Source organism: Scleropages formosus, chromosome 19 (assembly GCF_900964775.1).
Source record: "Scleropages formosus chromosome 19, fSclFor1.1, whole genome shotgun sequence".
In the NCBI taxonomy this organism is placed as follows: domain Eukaryota; kingdom Metazoa; phylum Chordata; class Actinopteri; order Osteoglossiformes; family Osteoglossidae; genus Scleropages; species Scleropages formosus.
Genome location: NC_041824.1, coordinates 10,392,134 through 10,407,322, shown reverse-complemented (window position 1 = coordinate 10,407,322; position 15,189 = coordinate 10,392,134). Strand labels below are relative to the sequence as shown.

Sequence of the window (15,189 nt, the reverse complement as noted above, 5' to 3'; positions counted from 1 at the left end):
TTGTTCGGTCTACAGCCTCCTCATCACCTGTAATCACAAGCTTTGGGTAGTGACCAAAAAATAAGATTGCAGATACAAGTATCAGAAATGGGTTTTCTCCCTGGGATGGCTGTAACAGTGCAGAGCTCAGCAGATAGGGAAGCCCTTGGAGTTGAACCACTGTCCCTCTTGATTGATGGGAACCAATTGACATGTTTCAGGTATCTAGTTGGAATAACCCATGGATGCCTCCCGTAGCAGATTTACAAAGTATGTCCCACTGAGAGGAGGCCCTGGAGCAGACCCAGGACAGACTGGAAAGAATATATTGCTCAACTGGCCTGGGAATGCTTCAGAACCACTCAGGAAGAGCTGGAGACTAACACTGCAGACAGGGAAGACTAGTCTGTCCTGGTCAGCCAGTTGCTGCCAAGACCCTCACCAGGATGAGGATGGGTGAATGGATGGATGTGCTCTGATGTACAGTTGTTGCACTCTAGATATTGTAATTCATTACCAATGGCTCTGTTTTAATAGTAAATAGATAGATGTGGTAACACTAGATTTGAAAAGTGTTCTTTATTCCTTATGTCAACATAAATATTCTTTGTAATCTTTCCATCTTTGTGTTTCGTTGTATGGGCGTCATCCTCAAATGTTTAACTAGCATCATCTGTTTCTCAAGATTCCCTCAGAAGCTCCAATTACTGCAGCTTTTTTTTCCTCTTTATTTATTGTGAGAAAGTTTTACTCTTCCAGGAGACTCTATAAGGTTGTTGTGGCATTCAGATTATTCTGAACTGATATTAAGGGGCCTAATGTACAATGTTGTAACAATCCGTGATTACCTTATGTGTGGGCAGGAAGATTTGTTTATTGTAAATAGTTGAATTGTGGGTGAAAAGTAATAGAGGGTTCAGCCATTAGGGCGCTTATGAGGAAACTAATGGAGTGACTGTGTTTGGCAGTGTGTCGAAAAAGCCTGGGACCACTATGCAGACTAGGAAGCCTGGCTTGGTGCGCAGGTCGTTGAGGAAACGGGGTCCTCGTACCGAGAGCTTTATTTCCGTGTGTCTGTTTTCTAATAAAATGTTAATTATGAACGCTGCCTGTGCGTCCTCCTTCACCCCATCCAAACACAGAAAGCTCCATGCCACAATATCTTGTTGGAATAGAAACTGAGAGTTTCCAGACTTGGCAACATTTTTCCACTCTTCAGTCATCTAGTTTTAGTGTTGGTTCTCTTCCCCAGGATCTAATAAGTTTTTTACATTCTGTATAATAAATGTGGGTGTTCTGTTTAATAGGCACTCTTTCTATTATAGAAGTGAAATAAAGGTATAGTAAGCCAACATATTTGTGGTATTAAGAGAGGAAATAGGAGGAACCTGAGCACTTATTGTTCTCCATGTTCTTATTTCCAGTGTCATGTCTTCATAACTACACAATAAAAAAGGAAAGATGGAGGACATGGACCCTGAAGAGCAGTTTCTTTATGATGCCAGGAATGGGAACCTCCCTGGCATTCAGAGTCTCTTGCTGTCCAGGGCAAAGGAGGAATCCAAAATTAACATCAACTGCAAAGGTAAGCATGTTTAGTGTTCTTTTGTATGGTACAGCCATATCGGTGACTAGAGCTTAACTGTACTTGGGCCCATTTGTTCATACAGCCCTTACCTGTTTTTGTAGAAACGAGTGACAGTTAAACAGCTCTTTTCCAGCCGAGGGACTGTACAGGCAACAGTTTGATCGCTGTAGTGCAGAGTACTGTCTCATGAACAAGCATCAAGGTGCTGCTAGTGTAACTTTTTTCTCTCCTCAGATTGTGTCCTTGTGCATCGCTGTGCAGCAGGCTAAACGCTCTTCTAATATACCCAGGACAGGAGCTGACTTTATAGGGAGCAGCGTGAAACTGTTGGACAACAAAATCAAAGAGCGTGTGTTTCAATATGCATATGCAAACAACATAGTTAGTCTATAATGACTTAAGTGAGCTTTGTGTAAAGTCAGCTTGCACTCTGCAGTAGATGTGCACATAATCATGGCACAGTATTCAAACATGGTTTATAGAAACTGAGGGTAGTCTGAATAGAAAGTGAAATCTCTCAAAATGTAAGATTTTTAACAAATTCATACAAAATGTATAAGGTACAGCAAAGAACACTATTTGCAGATAATGTCTGTGCAAGGTCATACGGTACATTAGAATTCCTACGTGCATCTATTATCAAAATGTCAGAAACACTGTGATGCAATCCTACAGGTAAACGCAATATGAATCACCAAAATATTTTATCCAAAACAATTTATACTTGTACCCACCCATACCACCTTAAAATTTTTTTTTTTTTTTTTTTTTTTGCTGGAGCAATTCATGTTAAATACCTTGCCTTGGGCTACAACTGCAAGGTAACTCTTGGATTTTGAGCTGTTAGCCTTGACACCCATGTCATTAACCACCCTGCTACCTGCTGCCCACTTAATAGGCATGAGGCTGCGCTGCTGGCTTTATTGCCTTTGAACACTGAGATATTTAACATGGGATGTGTGTTTCCTTATTATCCCAGGGAAAAGCAAGTCCAACCTGGGATGGACACCTCTGCACTTGGCATGTTACTTTGGGCACCGGGATGTGGTGGAAGAGCTCCTGAAGGTCAGTGACACTCACATTTTCTATTTGTTGTCACTGGCTACAATGTGTTGCGGATGACAAACGTTCTAATATGTATTGCACTATAGGTCATTCCATATTGGCTGTAACATGGGGACAGCCAGTAGTGTAGTTGTTAGAGTTGCTGCCTTTGGACCCAAAGGTCACAGGTTGGAATCTAGCTGTAGTACCATTGGGCAAGGTACTTACCCTAAATTGTTCCAGTAAGAAAGCTGCCCAGCTGTATAAATGGGTAAATAATTGTAAGTAGCTTAGCATTATAAGTTGCTCTGGAGAAAAACATCAGCTAAGTGAATAATGTAAATGTATTCTGGTTAATCTCCAGTTTGGGTATTTTCACCATAGATTTTTGTGTCATTCTCTAATATTTGGAAATGCTTATCTTCATCTTCCACCTTTACACACAGGCCGGAGCGGATGTGAACCTGCCCAACAACGTGGGGGACACAGGTCTGCATAAGGCTGCCTTTACTGGGAGAAAGGTGAGGGGTGAAAGCGAACAGGAAATAGGGCCCTTAGTGGATGTGTTAGTCCTCCACCTTCACTTAATTCCCATTCATGGAATTGTGTAGACATGATCTAGCTGTGTTTCTGTGGTGTGACATCTAGCCTCACACCTACTTGGCAGGTCCGTCTGAAAGGGATCGTAGCTGTTTCACTGAATACCACAGGTGTTAGTAAAGCAACTCTATTGGTTGCTTTTGTTTTTCTGCCCAGTGTTATCACACTTACCTTCAGTTGTTGGACTGCAGTAGAAATGTGGGAGGATGCCTGCGTTCATTAGGGTTTGGAGCGCGGCAGTTCCAGCATCATTGCGCTGCACTGTCAAGGAGAGCAGCTCTGTTCTATCTCAGCAAAAGTCAGAACAGTCAAAATTATTCCTGTATCCTAAGTTTACAGTATTATGAAAAACTTTAAAGAATATGTTGGCTGCTTTGTGAAGTTTCATATCCCAGACTTCATCAGCTTGTGTATTTGCATTATGAAATATACTAAAGTGTGTTTTCAATCATGTTTAGAAGAGGGAATAATTTATAATGAGCAATATACAGTACATGTTCTAACATTTCAGCAAGTTGTTTTACAGATGAACAGCTACTAAAATGGCTTGTTCTTCCTGCGGTGTGTTAATGACATGAGTGTTTCTTTTGACGTCACCTCTGTCTCATTAGGAAGTTGTGATGTTGCTGTTACAATTCAATGCATGCGCCACCGTAATTAATGGGACCGCTCAGATACCAAAAGATGTTACAGAAGATGATGAAATAAAAACTATGCTGGAAGGTATGTGCTGTAAATAAATTTTAAATATTCCTTAAATTTCTTAGGTGAAGTGGGTTTTTTTTTTTAAGTTTTTGTATTATTCCTTTTAAATGTATATGTAACCTGTAAATCAGAAATGGACTTAATTGCTTAACAAAACCCCTAAACATGCCTGGGGTAATCATTTGTATCTGTATGATGAAATACTGTGAAACAGGGCTTCAGGGTCTGAAAATACTAATGTTACTGGTGTTATTTGTCTTATGCTCTGCTTGTTTAAATGGCAATTTGTCCCTTTCACCCCTCAGCTGCAGAAAGAACAGAGGAGAGGAAGTTGGAGGAGAAGCTTCTGGAAGCAGCGCGGGAAGGCGATGCCAGCACTTTGACCCAGCTGGTGAGCTTCGGGGCTGTCTGTATACCACTGGCCAGGGGGCTGACTATGGAGGAGGTGTGGCTTGTAAGATGACCTGCCTGTGAGCTCTGATGAAAAGTCTCACAGCATTAACTGACTTTGGAGGTGTACTGCCAGTGATTGCCAGCAGGAGGCATGTCAGGTTAAGGTTTATTCAAAGTTGGAATCTGAGGTCTCATCTCCTTGTCCTCCTGCCTTCTTAGTACAGCCATGCTAAAAGTATTTGTTGGGACTTGGGTGTTGTCCTGAAGAACAGTTCCATGATGAACTTTCTTCAGTACATATCACAACCGTAGTGAGTATGTGTGGCCACATGCTTCAGCTAAGCAATGCAATCATATACTACGGGGCCAAAAGTATGCAAAACCCCCTTTTAATTAATGGTTTTGGCCATTTCAGCCACACTCATTATTGATAGGTGTGTAAAATCAAGCAAACTCTCATACAATCTCCTTAGACACACACTAAAATGGGTTGTGCTAAAGAGCTTGGTGACTTTCAACTTGCTACTGTTATTGGATCCCACTTTTCCAACAAATCAGTTGATCAGATTTCTGCTCTGCTAGATCTTCCCAGTCAATGGGGACAGCTGCTGGAATAGTGGTTAGAGTTATTGCCTTTTGATCCAAAGGTTGAAGGTTCAATCCTTACCTCCAGCGGTAGTGCCCTTGAGCAACTTAACCTACTTGCTACTTACCCTAAATTGCTCTAGTAAAAAAAAAAAAAAGAAAAATTACCAAGCTGTATAAATGGACAAATAATTGTATGCTTGTAACAATTGCAACTCTAACATTGTAAGTCACTTTGGGGAAAAGCATCAGCTAAATGAATAAATGTAAACTGTTTGTTCTGTTATTGTGAAGTGAAAATATCTAGAAGCAACAACAGCTTAACCACAAAGCGGTAGGCAACACAAGCTCACAGAATGGGACCACCGTGCTGAAGCATTTTCTATGTGAAAATAGTCTGTCCCTTGTTTCAAAACTCATTATCAAGTGTTAAACTGCCCCTGGATGCAACGTCACTGTAAGAACTGCTCATTGTGAGCTTCGTGAACTGGGTTTCCGTGGCGGAGCAGCTGCACAAAAGCTTAATGTTGCACAAAATTTTAGGCGCTTGCTAGAGTGGTATAAAGCACACTGTCATTGGACTCTGGAGCAGTGGAGACATGTTTGCACTTCATCTGGCAGTCTGATTGACAAGTCTGGATTTGGTGGATGTCAGGAGAATGCCACACGTCTGTATGCATAGTGCCAACTTTAAAGTTTGGTGGGGGAGGAAAAATGGTCTGGGGATGTTTTTTCTGGTTTGGGTTAGGCCCCTTATTCAATGAAGGGAAATATTAATACTAAAGTGCTACATACAATGATATTCTTCGAGAATTGTGTGCATACAACTTTGTGGCAGCAGTTTGGAGAGGGCCCTTTTCTGTTTCAGCATGACAATACCCCTGTGCACAAAGCAAGGTCCATAAAGGAATGATTTACTGACTGGCCTGCACAGAGCCCAGTCCTGAACCCTTCAGACACCTTAGGGACGATTTGGAAGTCAGGGACTGATTTCTCCTACATCAGTCCCTGACCTCACAGATGCCCTTCTGTCTGAATGTGAGCAAAACCCCACAGACATCTTCCAAAATGTAGTGGAAAGTCTTCCCAGAAGAGTAGAGGCAGTTTTGTAGCATCAAAGGAGGACACTACTTCCATATTAATGCCCCTGGTTTTGAAACTAAATGTTAAACAAGTTCATGTGTCCACATACTTTTCGCCATGTAGTATAGTTATAATAATGGTGGGATGTGGTTTGATGACCACTGCCCATTCATCAGTTGCTGTAAGGTTTAGTGGAACTGCAGCAGTCATTTGAAATGCATCGCTGCCTGTTTTCTGGTGAGAGGACTCAACTGTCTGGGTGTTGGAGGTACCTATCTGTCACCGGTCATTATGCTTTTGTGCATTAATCCACCCATTAGTCACCCTTTGTGTATCATGGTTTTGTGCATTCTAATGTTTTATTTTCTCAGCAACAGATTTGGGACTTAAAAATTAACATTTTCTTGCATACAAAGAAACACCAGCACCTGTTACAGGGAAAAATCTGTATCGTTTATACTGTGGTGATATCTACCACTGTTAGAGTTCTTCAATACCTGACATGTACAACAGGTAGACCTTAACGTGGCAGAGCTCCGCCAAGCATAGCTGACTTGCCTGGAGAGTGGGCTAATGCTGTCAATTCCTCTACCTGTTTATACCTATGTGCTGTGTTCTAGCTCAACAGAAAAAAGCCCCCAGATCTGGGTTGCAAAGACTTGCTGGGCAACACGCCTTTGCACTGCGCCGCATACCGGGGCCAGAGGCTCTGTGCCCTCAAGTTGCTGCGGAGCGGGGCCAGCCCCTATGCCAGGAACAAGAATGGTAAAGAGTGTCCCCCCAGCCTCATTGTACCACACATCTAAACCATACTTTTCAGCTTTTTTGCCCCATCATTCTTTTCTGTGACTTCAGTCATCATCATGAACATCCATATCTATGTGATCTATAAGCGCTTAAAAGGGGATAAGTGCACAAGTCGAAAGAATGTACAGGAAGTTTTCAGCTTACAGTGCTGCGGTTCACTTTTGAGCTAGTTATTTGACCACAACCATCTGACCTGTTCAACAGATCAGACCGTGTTTGACCTTGCCAGTGATGCAGAGATGAAGCAGATTCTTGAATGCAGTGCACTGAAGGTAACTACTTTGTGGCGCATATTTCCCCCCCTGCTCCCTTATTGATTTGGTACTGTGCACAAATCACTTATATTTTAAGTAAACAAGTTTTGAAGCTGCAGTGAATATATAGTTTGTTACTGTTCAGGTGATTCTGTATAAAAATGTGGCAGAGGAGAAAGACACTGTTCTGGCCACTCTCTGAGTGACTGGAACCTGGTACTGTCCTACATGTTAAAGGAACACCAAACTTACTTATGGTACACTATAGACCAAGCTTTGTACAGCAAGTGAGCATTGGTGTTTTCTAATTAAGTTTTAAAATCTTTGAGTCACATGTCTGCAACCATGTCTCTTTCTCTTAATGTAATGCATAAATTGTACTTTTGCTGAGATGTACGTCGCTTTGGACAAAAGTATCTGCTAAATGAATAAATGTAATGTAAATGTAAAACCTCTATTAAAAAAAAAAAATTCAAATAATTTGCATTTAAGTGTCTGACTGAATCTTTAAATGAAGTGTACACCGTATTACTTGTCAAGGACACAATCCTGGACTTGAAGCTTAATCAAATGAACACACAATCCATTTGTATTTGCTATTTAAGTAGCTTCATATTGTCACCAGAACATGTAATTAGCTGAATTGTTTTAAAGTTTAAATGTCTAATATCATTCATGATTTTTTTTTAATCTATTTTTTCTCATTTTGACAAGGGTGTATCTCGGACTGTGCAGACATTTGAAGGTCCGCTTTGGAAGGTAACTTAATACTGTATTCAGTCTTCAGATGAAATTGCTATCTTTTGAGGTCAGCCTTGTATCAACTGCCTGTTCTAGGGTTATTATGCAAAGCCCACGTGGTCTCGTTGGCTTCTCTTTTGACTTCTCCAGAGTTCTCGCTTTTTCGGATGGCGGTTATACTGGGTTGTCCTCCAGGATGGTGTTCTCTCCTGGTACTCAAATCAGTAAGGTCCCCCCTCCCCCGGGCCTCTAGCAGGCGCTCATCTCTGTGACACGCATTTCAGCTGAGTCTGCAGCTAACCATCCACCTATCCTCATTTCTCTCAAGGTCGGATGCAGGTGTCAGTGCCCGAAGGCAGGGGTGCAAGCCTTTGACCCAAGCTCATTGCATGGTGAGTTGCAAGGTGCACTTCTTCAACAAGACTCTTCACACTCCTACTCACAGAAAAATTAAGACACCAAAGTATGTTTGCATCAGAGCAAATGACTTATGACATACAGACTTCAGCTGTTAATTGTGTAGTATAATAGGATATGTTTTTCAATGTGATGTCAGCAGAAATTGATCATATTTTTCTTTATTGTGTTCCTTTTATTTGATGCTGAGATATATTTTCCCCCTGTATTGCTCAAGATCAAAGCACGGGACAGCTGCTTTTTCACGCTTAAGTGCTTTGACGACAGCGTTCATCACTTTAAGGTGTCACCCAAGAATGCGCCTGAAGTGACAAGACAAGTAAGCAGTTTTTTTAATGTAATGCAGGCTGCTCTGGGGGCTTGAGTTGACAAGTTTCATGTAGCTGAAATCACTGCATTAACTTTTGTCTTGGTTGTCTGGGATCTTGCTGTGGAATCATCATCAATTCCTGAATGGAATGCACTGAAAACATTAAAAGTGGTTGTTGCTTTATACTGCTTGATGTATTTTGAATGATGCAACAGACACAACTGAACATAAATGAAAGACCTACAGTTAAACAACCTGGCATCCTGTTCAGTGACCAATGCTGTGTGTGTGTGTGTGTGTGTGTGTGTGTGTGTGTGTGTGTGTGTGTGACTGCAGAAGTGGCTGGATGCACTGGAGGAACATGCAGCCTACAGCACTCACTACTGCTCTCAGGAGCAGGGCAGCGAGGAGGACGAGGAGGATGCGATTTGCCTGGGGGAGCTAAGTGAGTCACTTCAGGTGAGAAAATCTCGGACCTTTGTCAGTATTTTTCCCGTTAGCTGATTCTGTCACTCGGTGACATGTGACCACTGAAGCAAAGGTGTTCTAGAAAGTGTCAGACATGGTCCCTCTAAGGTTAGGTTCAGGATGCAGCTAGAGATGAGATCTTTGCAGGTACTTTGTCTTGGAAGCCACCTGTCTAATGTCAAAAGAAAGCCAGGTGTTTAGTCTGGATGTCCCTATGGACATGTCAGTATTATGGGGATGAGTCAGGGGTTTGTGTTTATCAATAAGATTTAGCAAAAAGTGGATTGTGCAGAATTCATAAACTGCTCTGTTTGGCAAAAAGTGTTGTACATCATAAGTGTTCTGCCAGTTTGAGAAAATGTGGGAGATTTTACAGCATATATCCTGAACAGAAACAGCCTTAATATTTTGAAAAATCTTATACATAAGAAAATGTTATTAAAAGTCTGCAGTGTTATATTGGTGGTGAATTTGTTTCCTCTTTACGGAAGAGGCAATATCTGAGGGGTGCTGATAGTGTGGGACAGTGGGAAAGAATTTCTGTATTCAGTAATAGTAAAATGAAAAAAGATTCTGGGATATCAGTCTATTAATAAAATTGTATGATTTCTGTTAACACTTATTTTACGCATTATCAGATTAGGAAAGATTTCTTCGTTTGGGATTTGGGTGGACATGTCTGGTTCAACATGGTCATCTTCCGCGCAGACTGCGGAGGCCTGTCAGCAAAAACTGGAGACAGAGGTGACTGCCCTCCTGGCCATGGTGAAGAGAGATGAGCTGACTGGCCGTAAGTCCTCCATCTCTTCAGTGTCCTGACTAAGCAGGAGACCCACTCTGGAACCAGGGAAGCATTTCCATAGATGCATTATTGATCTTGCACACATTAAAGCCGTGGTCTTGTCATTTTCTTATTTAGAACATGAGAAGAAGTATTCTATCGCAGGTAGCGATAGTGATTAAAATGGATTTCATATGTACTGAGTGTCAGTAAAAAAAATAAAAAAAAAAAAAAAAAAAACTGGTGTTTAATTGAAGAAGGGGGAAAAAAAATCATACACCCATTTTCGCTCTGTACTTTTTCATGTAGTGTCTTGGCTTACAATCTGAGTGGTCACCTGTTTCTACTCCGTGTCTCTGTCTCTGTAGAGCTGCCTTCTCCGGCACTCCAGAAGCTGAGGGAAACATGTGAGCTGTCCAGCGAGGCGTGTACCACACTCCGTCAATGTTTTGCTCTTTTCTCTCGCCAGGAAGGGGTGTGTACCTCTCTTTCTCACACCAGCCGCTCTCATGCAGGTCGTACTGGAGCTTCCTTGAGTTACCTAGATTTCATTGCTTTTGGTCATTCCTGTGATACTGTGTTTTTATTTACATTTACACTTATGTTTTTGCCGGGTGCTTTTCTCTAGAATGACGTATAGGGGTAAATGCTAGTCTATCTTCCAAAAGGTTAGAAGCTGAAAATCAGTTTTTCACATTGGCTCCACTTACATTTTTCTGATTCTTAATATTGTCTGTGTACCTTTGGCTGTTCATCTTTTTATGAAAGTAATTTCATGAGTTGTAACCTTCAGGAAAAATTTTACATATGTTTTGTCTGATAATTCAAGGTAGTAGTTTGGTTTCAGAAGTTCAATGCCAGTAATATATACTTAACCCCACTTGTGTACTTTTAAAAAAGTAAATGCAAAGCTGAGTTTGAGGAAAAGCTGGAAATGCAGGTTTGGTGATTTCTGAACACACAGGTCAGCCAGCCTCCCTTGGAGATTTTTTCTGAATACTGACCGCTGGTTTCTGAATTCCAGTGTGGCTAATCTGTGGTTAGATCTGCCTCATGGTAGCGTAGTGCTTTCAGGCCTCGGAGATTGGTTTTAGGGGGAATCGCTTAAGGGGTTGCCAAGTAGAACCAGGGCGGGGGGATTGGGGGCAGCATAGGAGGTATTTGTCGTGCACTACTTACACCATCGCTTGCAGTCAGCTTAGCAACGTTAAAAGGCACACACACACCAGCACCTACATGCGGAACGCCAGCAGACTCACGCCTATGTTCAGATGAGGAGGTGTGTCGCTCGCGCAGCCACGCACACACACACGCACCCAGCTGATGCAGAAGGAGCAGAGCAGAACAGGAGCAGCTGAGAAGAGAAGGTATTTGATAAATGTCCTTTTTACAGTGAAGGGTATATTTTTAAAAAAAAAAGCTTTTTCATCCTTTTGAACTTGTTAGTCTTGTTACACTTCATTGCACACTTCAGAATGCAGATTCTGGCAGAACATTACAGTAATAACACTAAGAACGCTGAGAAATCCTATGAAAATGCATGTTTTAGACTGATAGAAACATTCGGTGACGAGTCCAACTCTGGTGCATGTACTCGCATGAAAGCGATCGTGGAGGGCAATACTGTACATAAAACCTTCAGTGCTGGTCTAGCAGCTGTCGCTGGGATTCTGAAGGATATATTTTTTTTTAATGAGACGGTAGTATTTTTCTCTGCCGGAGCTGCATCCATGTGCGATCACAGGCATCGCTAGGTGTAGTTGCTTGTTTGCTCTCATAAAGTTTCAAATGTGTGCCGAGAATCTCTGACATTGTTAAACTGTGGAACTGTACCTTAGATGAACTGACCAAACCATTTATCTATGCGCTGATAAACGAAGGCTTTCTCAAGGATTTCCTGTGTTGTACTTTAAAACCGTGGTTAAGCCCATGATGTCCTGTAAGTGTGCAGCGCACTCAGGGATTAGTGGTTTTGCATGTATTTCTGGCAGGTGTTATGGGGAGCATAGCGCATGGTAACAAACTGTGGTACCATCTTTTACCAATGCACAGTGAATAAAGTAGCCTGTACCTGGTACTAGAAAGCTGTGTTTGAATACTTTTGTACTATGTAAAACATGGTAAATTATACTGTTACCCTCTATGCCTGCCCTCCATGTTTTGTTTTGCTAACAAATTTGTATTTTACTCTCAACACTTAAGACTAGTGCTTACAAGTGTGAAAGTACTTGCTTTCTTTATTCTAGCTTCTAAAACTCAGAATGGTGAAGGGAGATACATGAAATTATTCTCTTCCTGGAAAATTGATATATGATCAGAGTAGAGGCATTTCCTCAAAGGCCCTGACCATACAGACTCATTTATTTGGCCTGAAATGAAAACTTTCAGCCCCTTAAAAATACCAGCGCCCTTAAGCCCTGCTGGTGAATGTTCAGCTGTTAAAGTATGTCCTATGCATCTCCCATTTCAAAGACACCAGCCAACTAAATACATTATGTGGCAAACAGTGTAAACAAGGTTCTGGACTATACTGACAGTAAATTTCCAACAGTAAAAGTTAATATCACTGTTCACTACTGAGCGGTGGAAATGAATTTACTGCGGATTTTGTGTCTGGCAGTTTGTAGGTTACTGCAAAAGTGTTTGAGCACATAAAATGGAAGTGAGATAAAGGTGCTGCCCGTTTGCCAAACTTTGTTAGGGAAATGAGGCGGTAAGTGTATACCGCACTACACCAGTGGCAATGTCCTTGTTATTGGAATGATTGTGCAGAAGCCGTTCAATGACTTGCATGATCTTGAATTACAAAAGTCTTCCTGGGCTGTTTCATCACAACTGTTAAGGAAGTCTCCCCTCTTCGAGTGTCATCTTTGCTGTGTAAAATTCTCAAGGTGATGACAACCCTGAAAGGCACTAGATTGATTTTCTGAGTGTGGAGGTCAGCGGTCAGAAGCATAGTGTCTCAGCAGAGGTCAGTTTCTGTGGCAGTTTTCTTACGCTGCCTGTTCTGACTAAGCAGATCTGTATCCACAGAGAGACATGGCATAACTATAGGGGAAGGAGACGACATCATCCAGCATAATTTTCAGGAACTGTGGATTACACAACATGTACAGCGAATGTAAGCACACGGCCAGCTGTCAGCTACAGCATTAGCCATCATGCTCATTGAAGCCTATCAGGCCAAAGGCTTTGGGAGCATTAAATCATGAAGACACATCTGCATCTTAAATGCTGCAGAAAGCGTAGGCATTCCAAAGTAATCTTAACTGTGACTCATTTGTAGCTCCTGCTCAACCTGAACATAATGTCAGTATGGAGTTAAATCATATTTGTCCTATGACAAATCCTTCAGTAGAGTAGATTACATTGGTTATGGATGTCTGAGACCCTTAAATTTCATACCATTGTTCTGCTGAATGGTTGACTTAACACTGTTATTGATATGAACGTGGTCTGGCCAGGCTAAAGATTAATGGAGGATATTTAATGTAAGGTCTTTACTTAAGGACTGAAGGGAATGCTGACGCCTCACGGCTCCTTAGCTGTTGTTTCTCATCCTGCTGATGCTAGACTGCTTTTACAGTGCATTTGAGGTCTCTCCCATTGGAGGAGACCTCATTGACACCCACCTGGGCTTCATACAGTATGTGCACATGCCAGCCTACATATAGTATAGATGCCAAGGCAGCTAATCCTTGCTCCACCCCACTGTTGAGTTGATAGTTAGGTGCTACCTTGGCTCATTTTAGACTTCTGGTATTCAGGAACCTCTACTTTGTGAGACTGTCGGGTACATAAGCCCAGCAGGGCATTAGACAAAACCTAATAATGTCTCAACTCTTTCCAAGGCGATGCACAGTTCCTTTTCTGTCGTTCTGTCTGTCACTTTAGGAGGAAATCCTCTGAGTTGCTCAGACAGGGCACTCTGGGGTTTCTGTCAGCAGGACAGCCAGACATAGGGATGTACTGTAGCCCACACTGGATAAAGGCTGTCCACAAGCCTGTTATTAGGTAAACAGTGGAAAATGCAGACGATCTCATTTCATGGGCAGGCAGCAGCCCTTGACACCGTATCTCTCCCCATCATTGTTACACCCTTGGACATATCAGGAGAGCAAATTTTAGATCCCTTGAAGTAAATAAAGCATGGTCTGCGTCCACTTCCAGTGCAGCATTTTAAAATGGTGTCACAAGCACTAAGGTTATGCGTAATTGAGGGATGCAGACATTGCCTTTCTCTGCCACACAACCAAGGGCACCAGATGGACCTTTGCAGTGGGATCTGATTGGACAGCAAGCATGTTTACTTCATTGCGGGCGGTCACACAGGTGGCTTTATACACCTTAAGTAAACATTTCCAGTCCATTAGGAGTCGTCATAATGTGATTTCAATCCTTTTTTCCAAAATCTGTTTCAACAGGCTAGAAATAGGTATTGCAATGAGTGTATTATGTTTTGTCTCTTAGAGCATCTGCTGCTGTTTGTTCACTAGTGCGTGTGAGAGTAAATTGGCATAACGTATCTTTTATTGCACTCTCACTGATATCAGAATAGACTGGACTCAGCATATCACAGTCTGAAGTCGAACTTTTTTTTTTCTTTTCTTTTCTTTTCTTTTTATAAGTTAAATTGGTAAATGTCTGACACTGTGGTGTTCCACCAAAGGAAGGTCCCACATTTCAGCAGAACTGCTCGATGTATACTAGTTGCACAGACCTCCCAGCGACAATCGTCCCTGCACAGATATACAGATTAAGACATAATTGATGAAGATGAACTCACGGTATTTTATTTGCGATGTGTGCATCTCTGTCCGCTGTCTCGATGGAACTGTCTGTTCCCCCCCCCCCCCCCCCCCCCTTTTTTTTTTTTTTTTAAGTCTGGTAAACAATTCTTGATTATCATCACTTGAGACTGAACAGCTCAAGGCAATATGTAAGGAGAGCGGTATTAAAAAAGCCATGTTTTTAATTAGTCCAATCCGTCGTCAACAGCCACTTGTCCCAAGTGGGGTCGCGGCGAGCCGGAGCCTAACCCGGCAACACAGGGTGCAAGGCCAGAGGGGGAGGGGACGCACCCAGGATGGGACGTCAGTCTGTCGCAAGGCACCCCAAGCAGTGCTTGAACCCCAAACCCACCACACAGCAGCCACCAGCTGAACCCGCCGTACCACCACACCCTTTTTCTTAATTAGTATTAAAGATTTATGTTATTGGAAGTAGTACAGGTAACGTGCAGCTGCTGGGGCCGCATGTGGTGTAGTGATTAAAGCTACTCCCTTTGGATTTGAGGGTCACAGGTTTAAATTCCATCTCCTGCTGCAGTACCCTTTACCAAAGTCCTAAGTCTAAACTGATATAGTAGAAGTTACCCAGCTTTGTCAGTGGGTAAATAATTGTGTATAGCTTAACGCTGTAAGTCACTTTGGAG

General features: G+C 42.1%; 1 protein-coding gene across 4 annotated transcripts in view; it reads left to right on the top strand.

Annotated features, from left to right (window-relative positions):
• osbpl1a (oxysterol binding protein-like 1A) overlaps positions 1 to 15,189 on the top strand; it is a 37,612-nt gene that overhangs the window by 4,642 nt on the left and 17,781 nt on the right. For all 4 annotated transcript variants that reach the window (XM_018748036.2, XM_018748045.2, XM_018748027.2 and 1 more), the window contains exons 2-15: positions 1,404 to 1,564; positions 2,547 to 2,632; positions 3,058 to 3,132; positions 3,823 to 3,934; positions 4,222 to 4,307; positions 6,598 to 6,742; positions 6,989 to 7,056; positions 7,753 to 7,797; positions 7,930 to 8,003; positions 8,108 to 8,171; positions 8,414 to 8,515; positions 8,843 to 8,965; positions 9,683 to 9,764; positions 10,124 to 10,230. In XM_018748036.2, coding sequence (XP_018603552.2) covers positions 1,441 to 1,564; positions 2,547 to 2,632; positions 3,058 to 3,132; positions 3,823 to 3,934; positions 4,222 to 4,307; positions 6,598 to 6,742; positions 6,989 to 7,056; positions 7,753 to 7,797; positions 7,930 to 8,003; positions 8,108 to 8,171; positions 8,414 to 8,515; positions 8,843 to 8,965; positions 9,683 to 9,764; positions 10,124 to 10,230 — 1,293 coding nt within the window. In that variant the 5' untranslated portion in view covers positions 1,404 to 1,440. The remainder of the gene's footprint in view (positions 1 to 1,403; positions 1,565 to 2,546; positions 2,633 to 3,057; positions 3,133 to 3,822; positions 3,935 to 4,221; positions 4,308 to 6,597; positions 6,743 to 6,988; positions 7,057 to 7,752; positions 7,798 to 7,929; positions 8,004 to 8,107; positions 8,172 to 8,413; positions 8,516 to 8,842; positions 8,966 to 9,682; positions 9,765 to 10,123; positions 10,231 to 15,189) is intronic.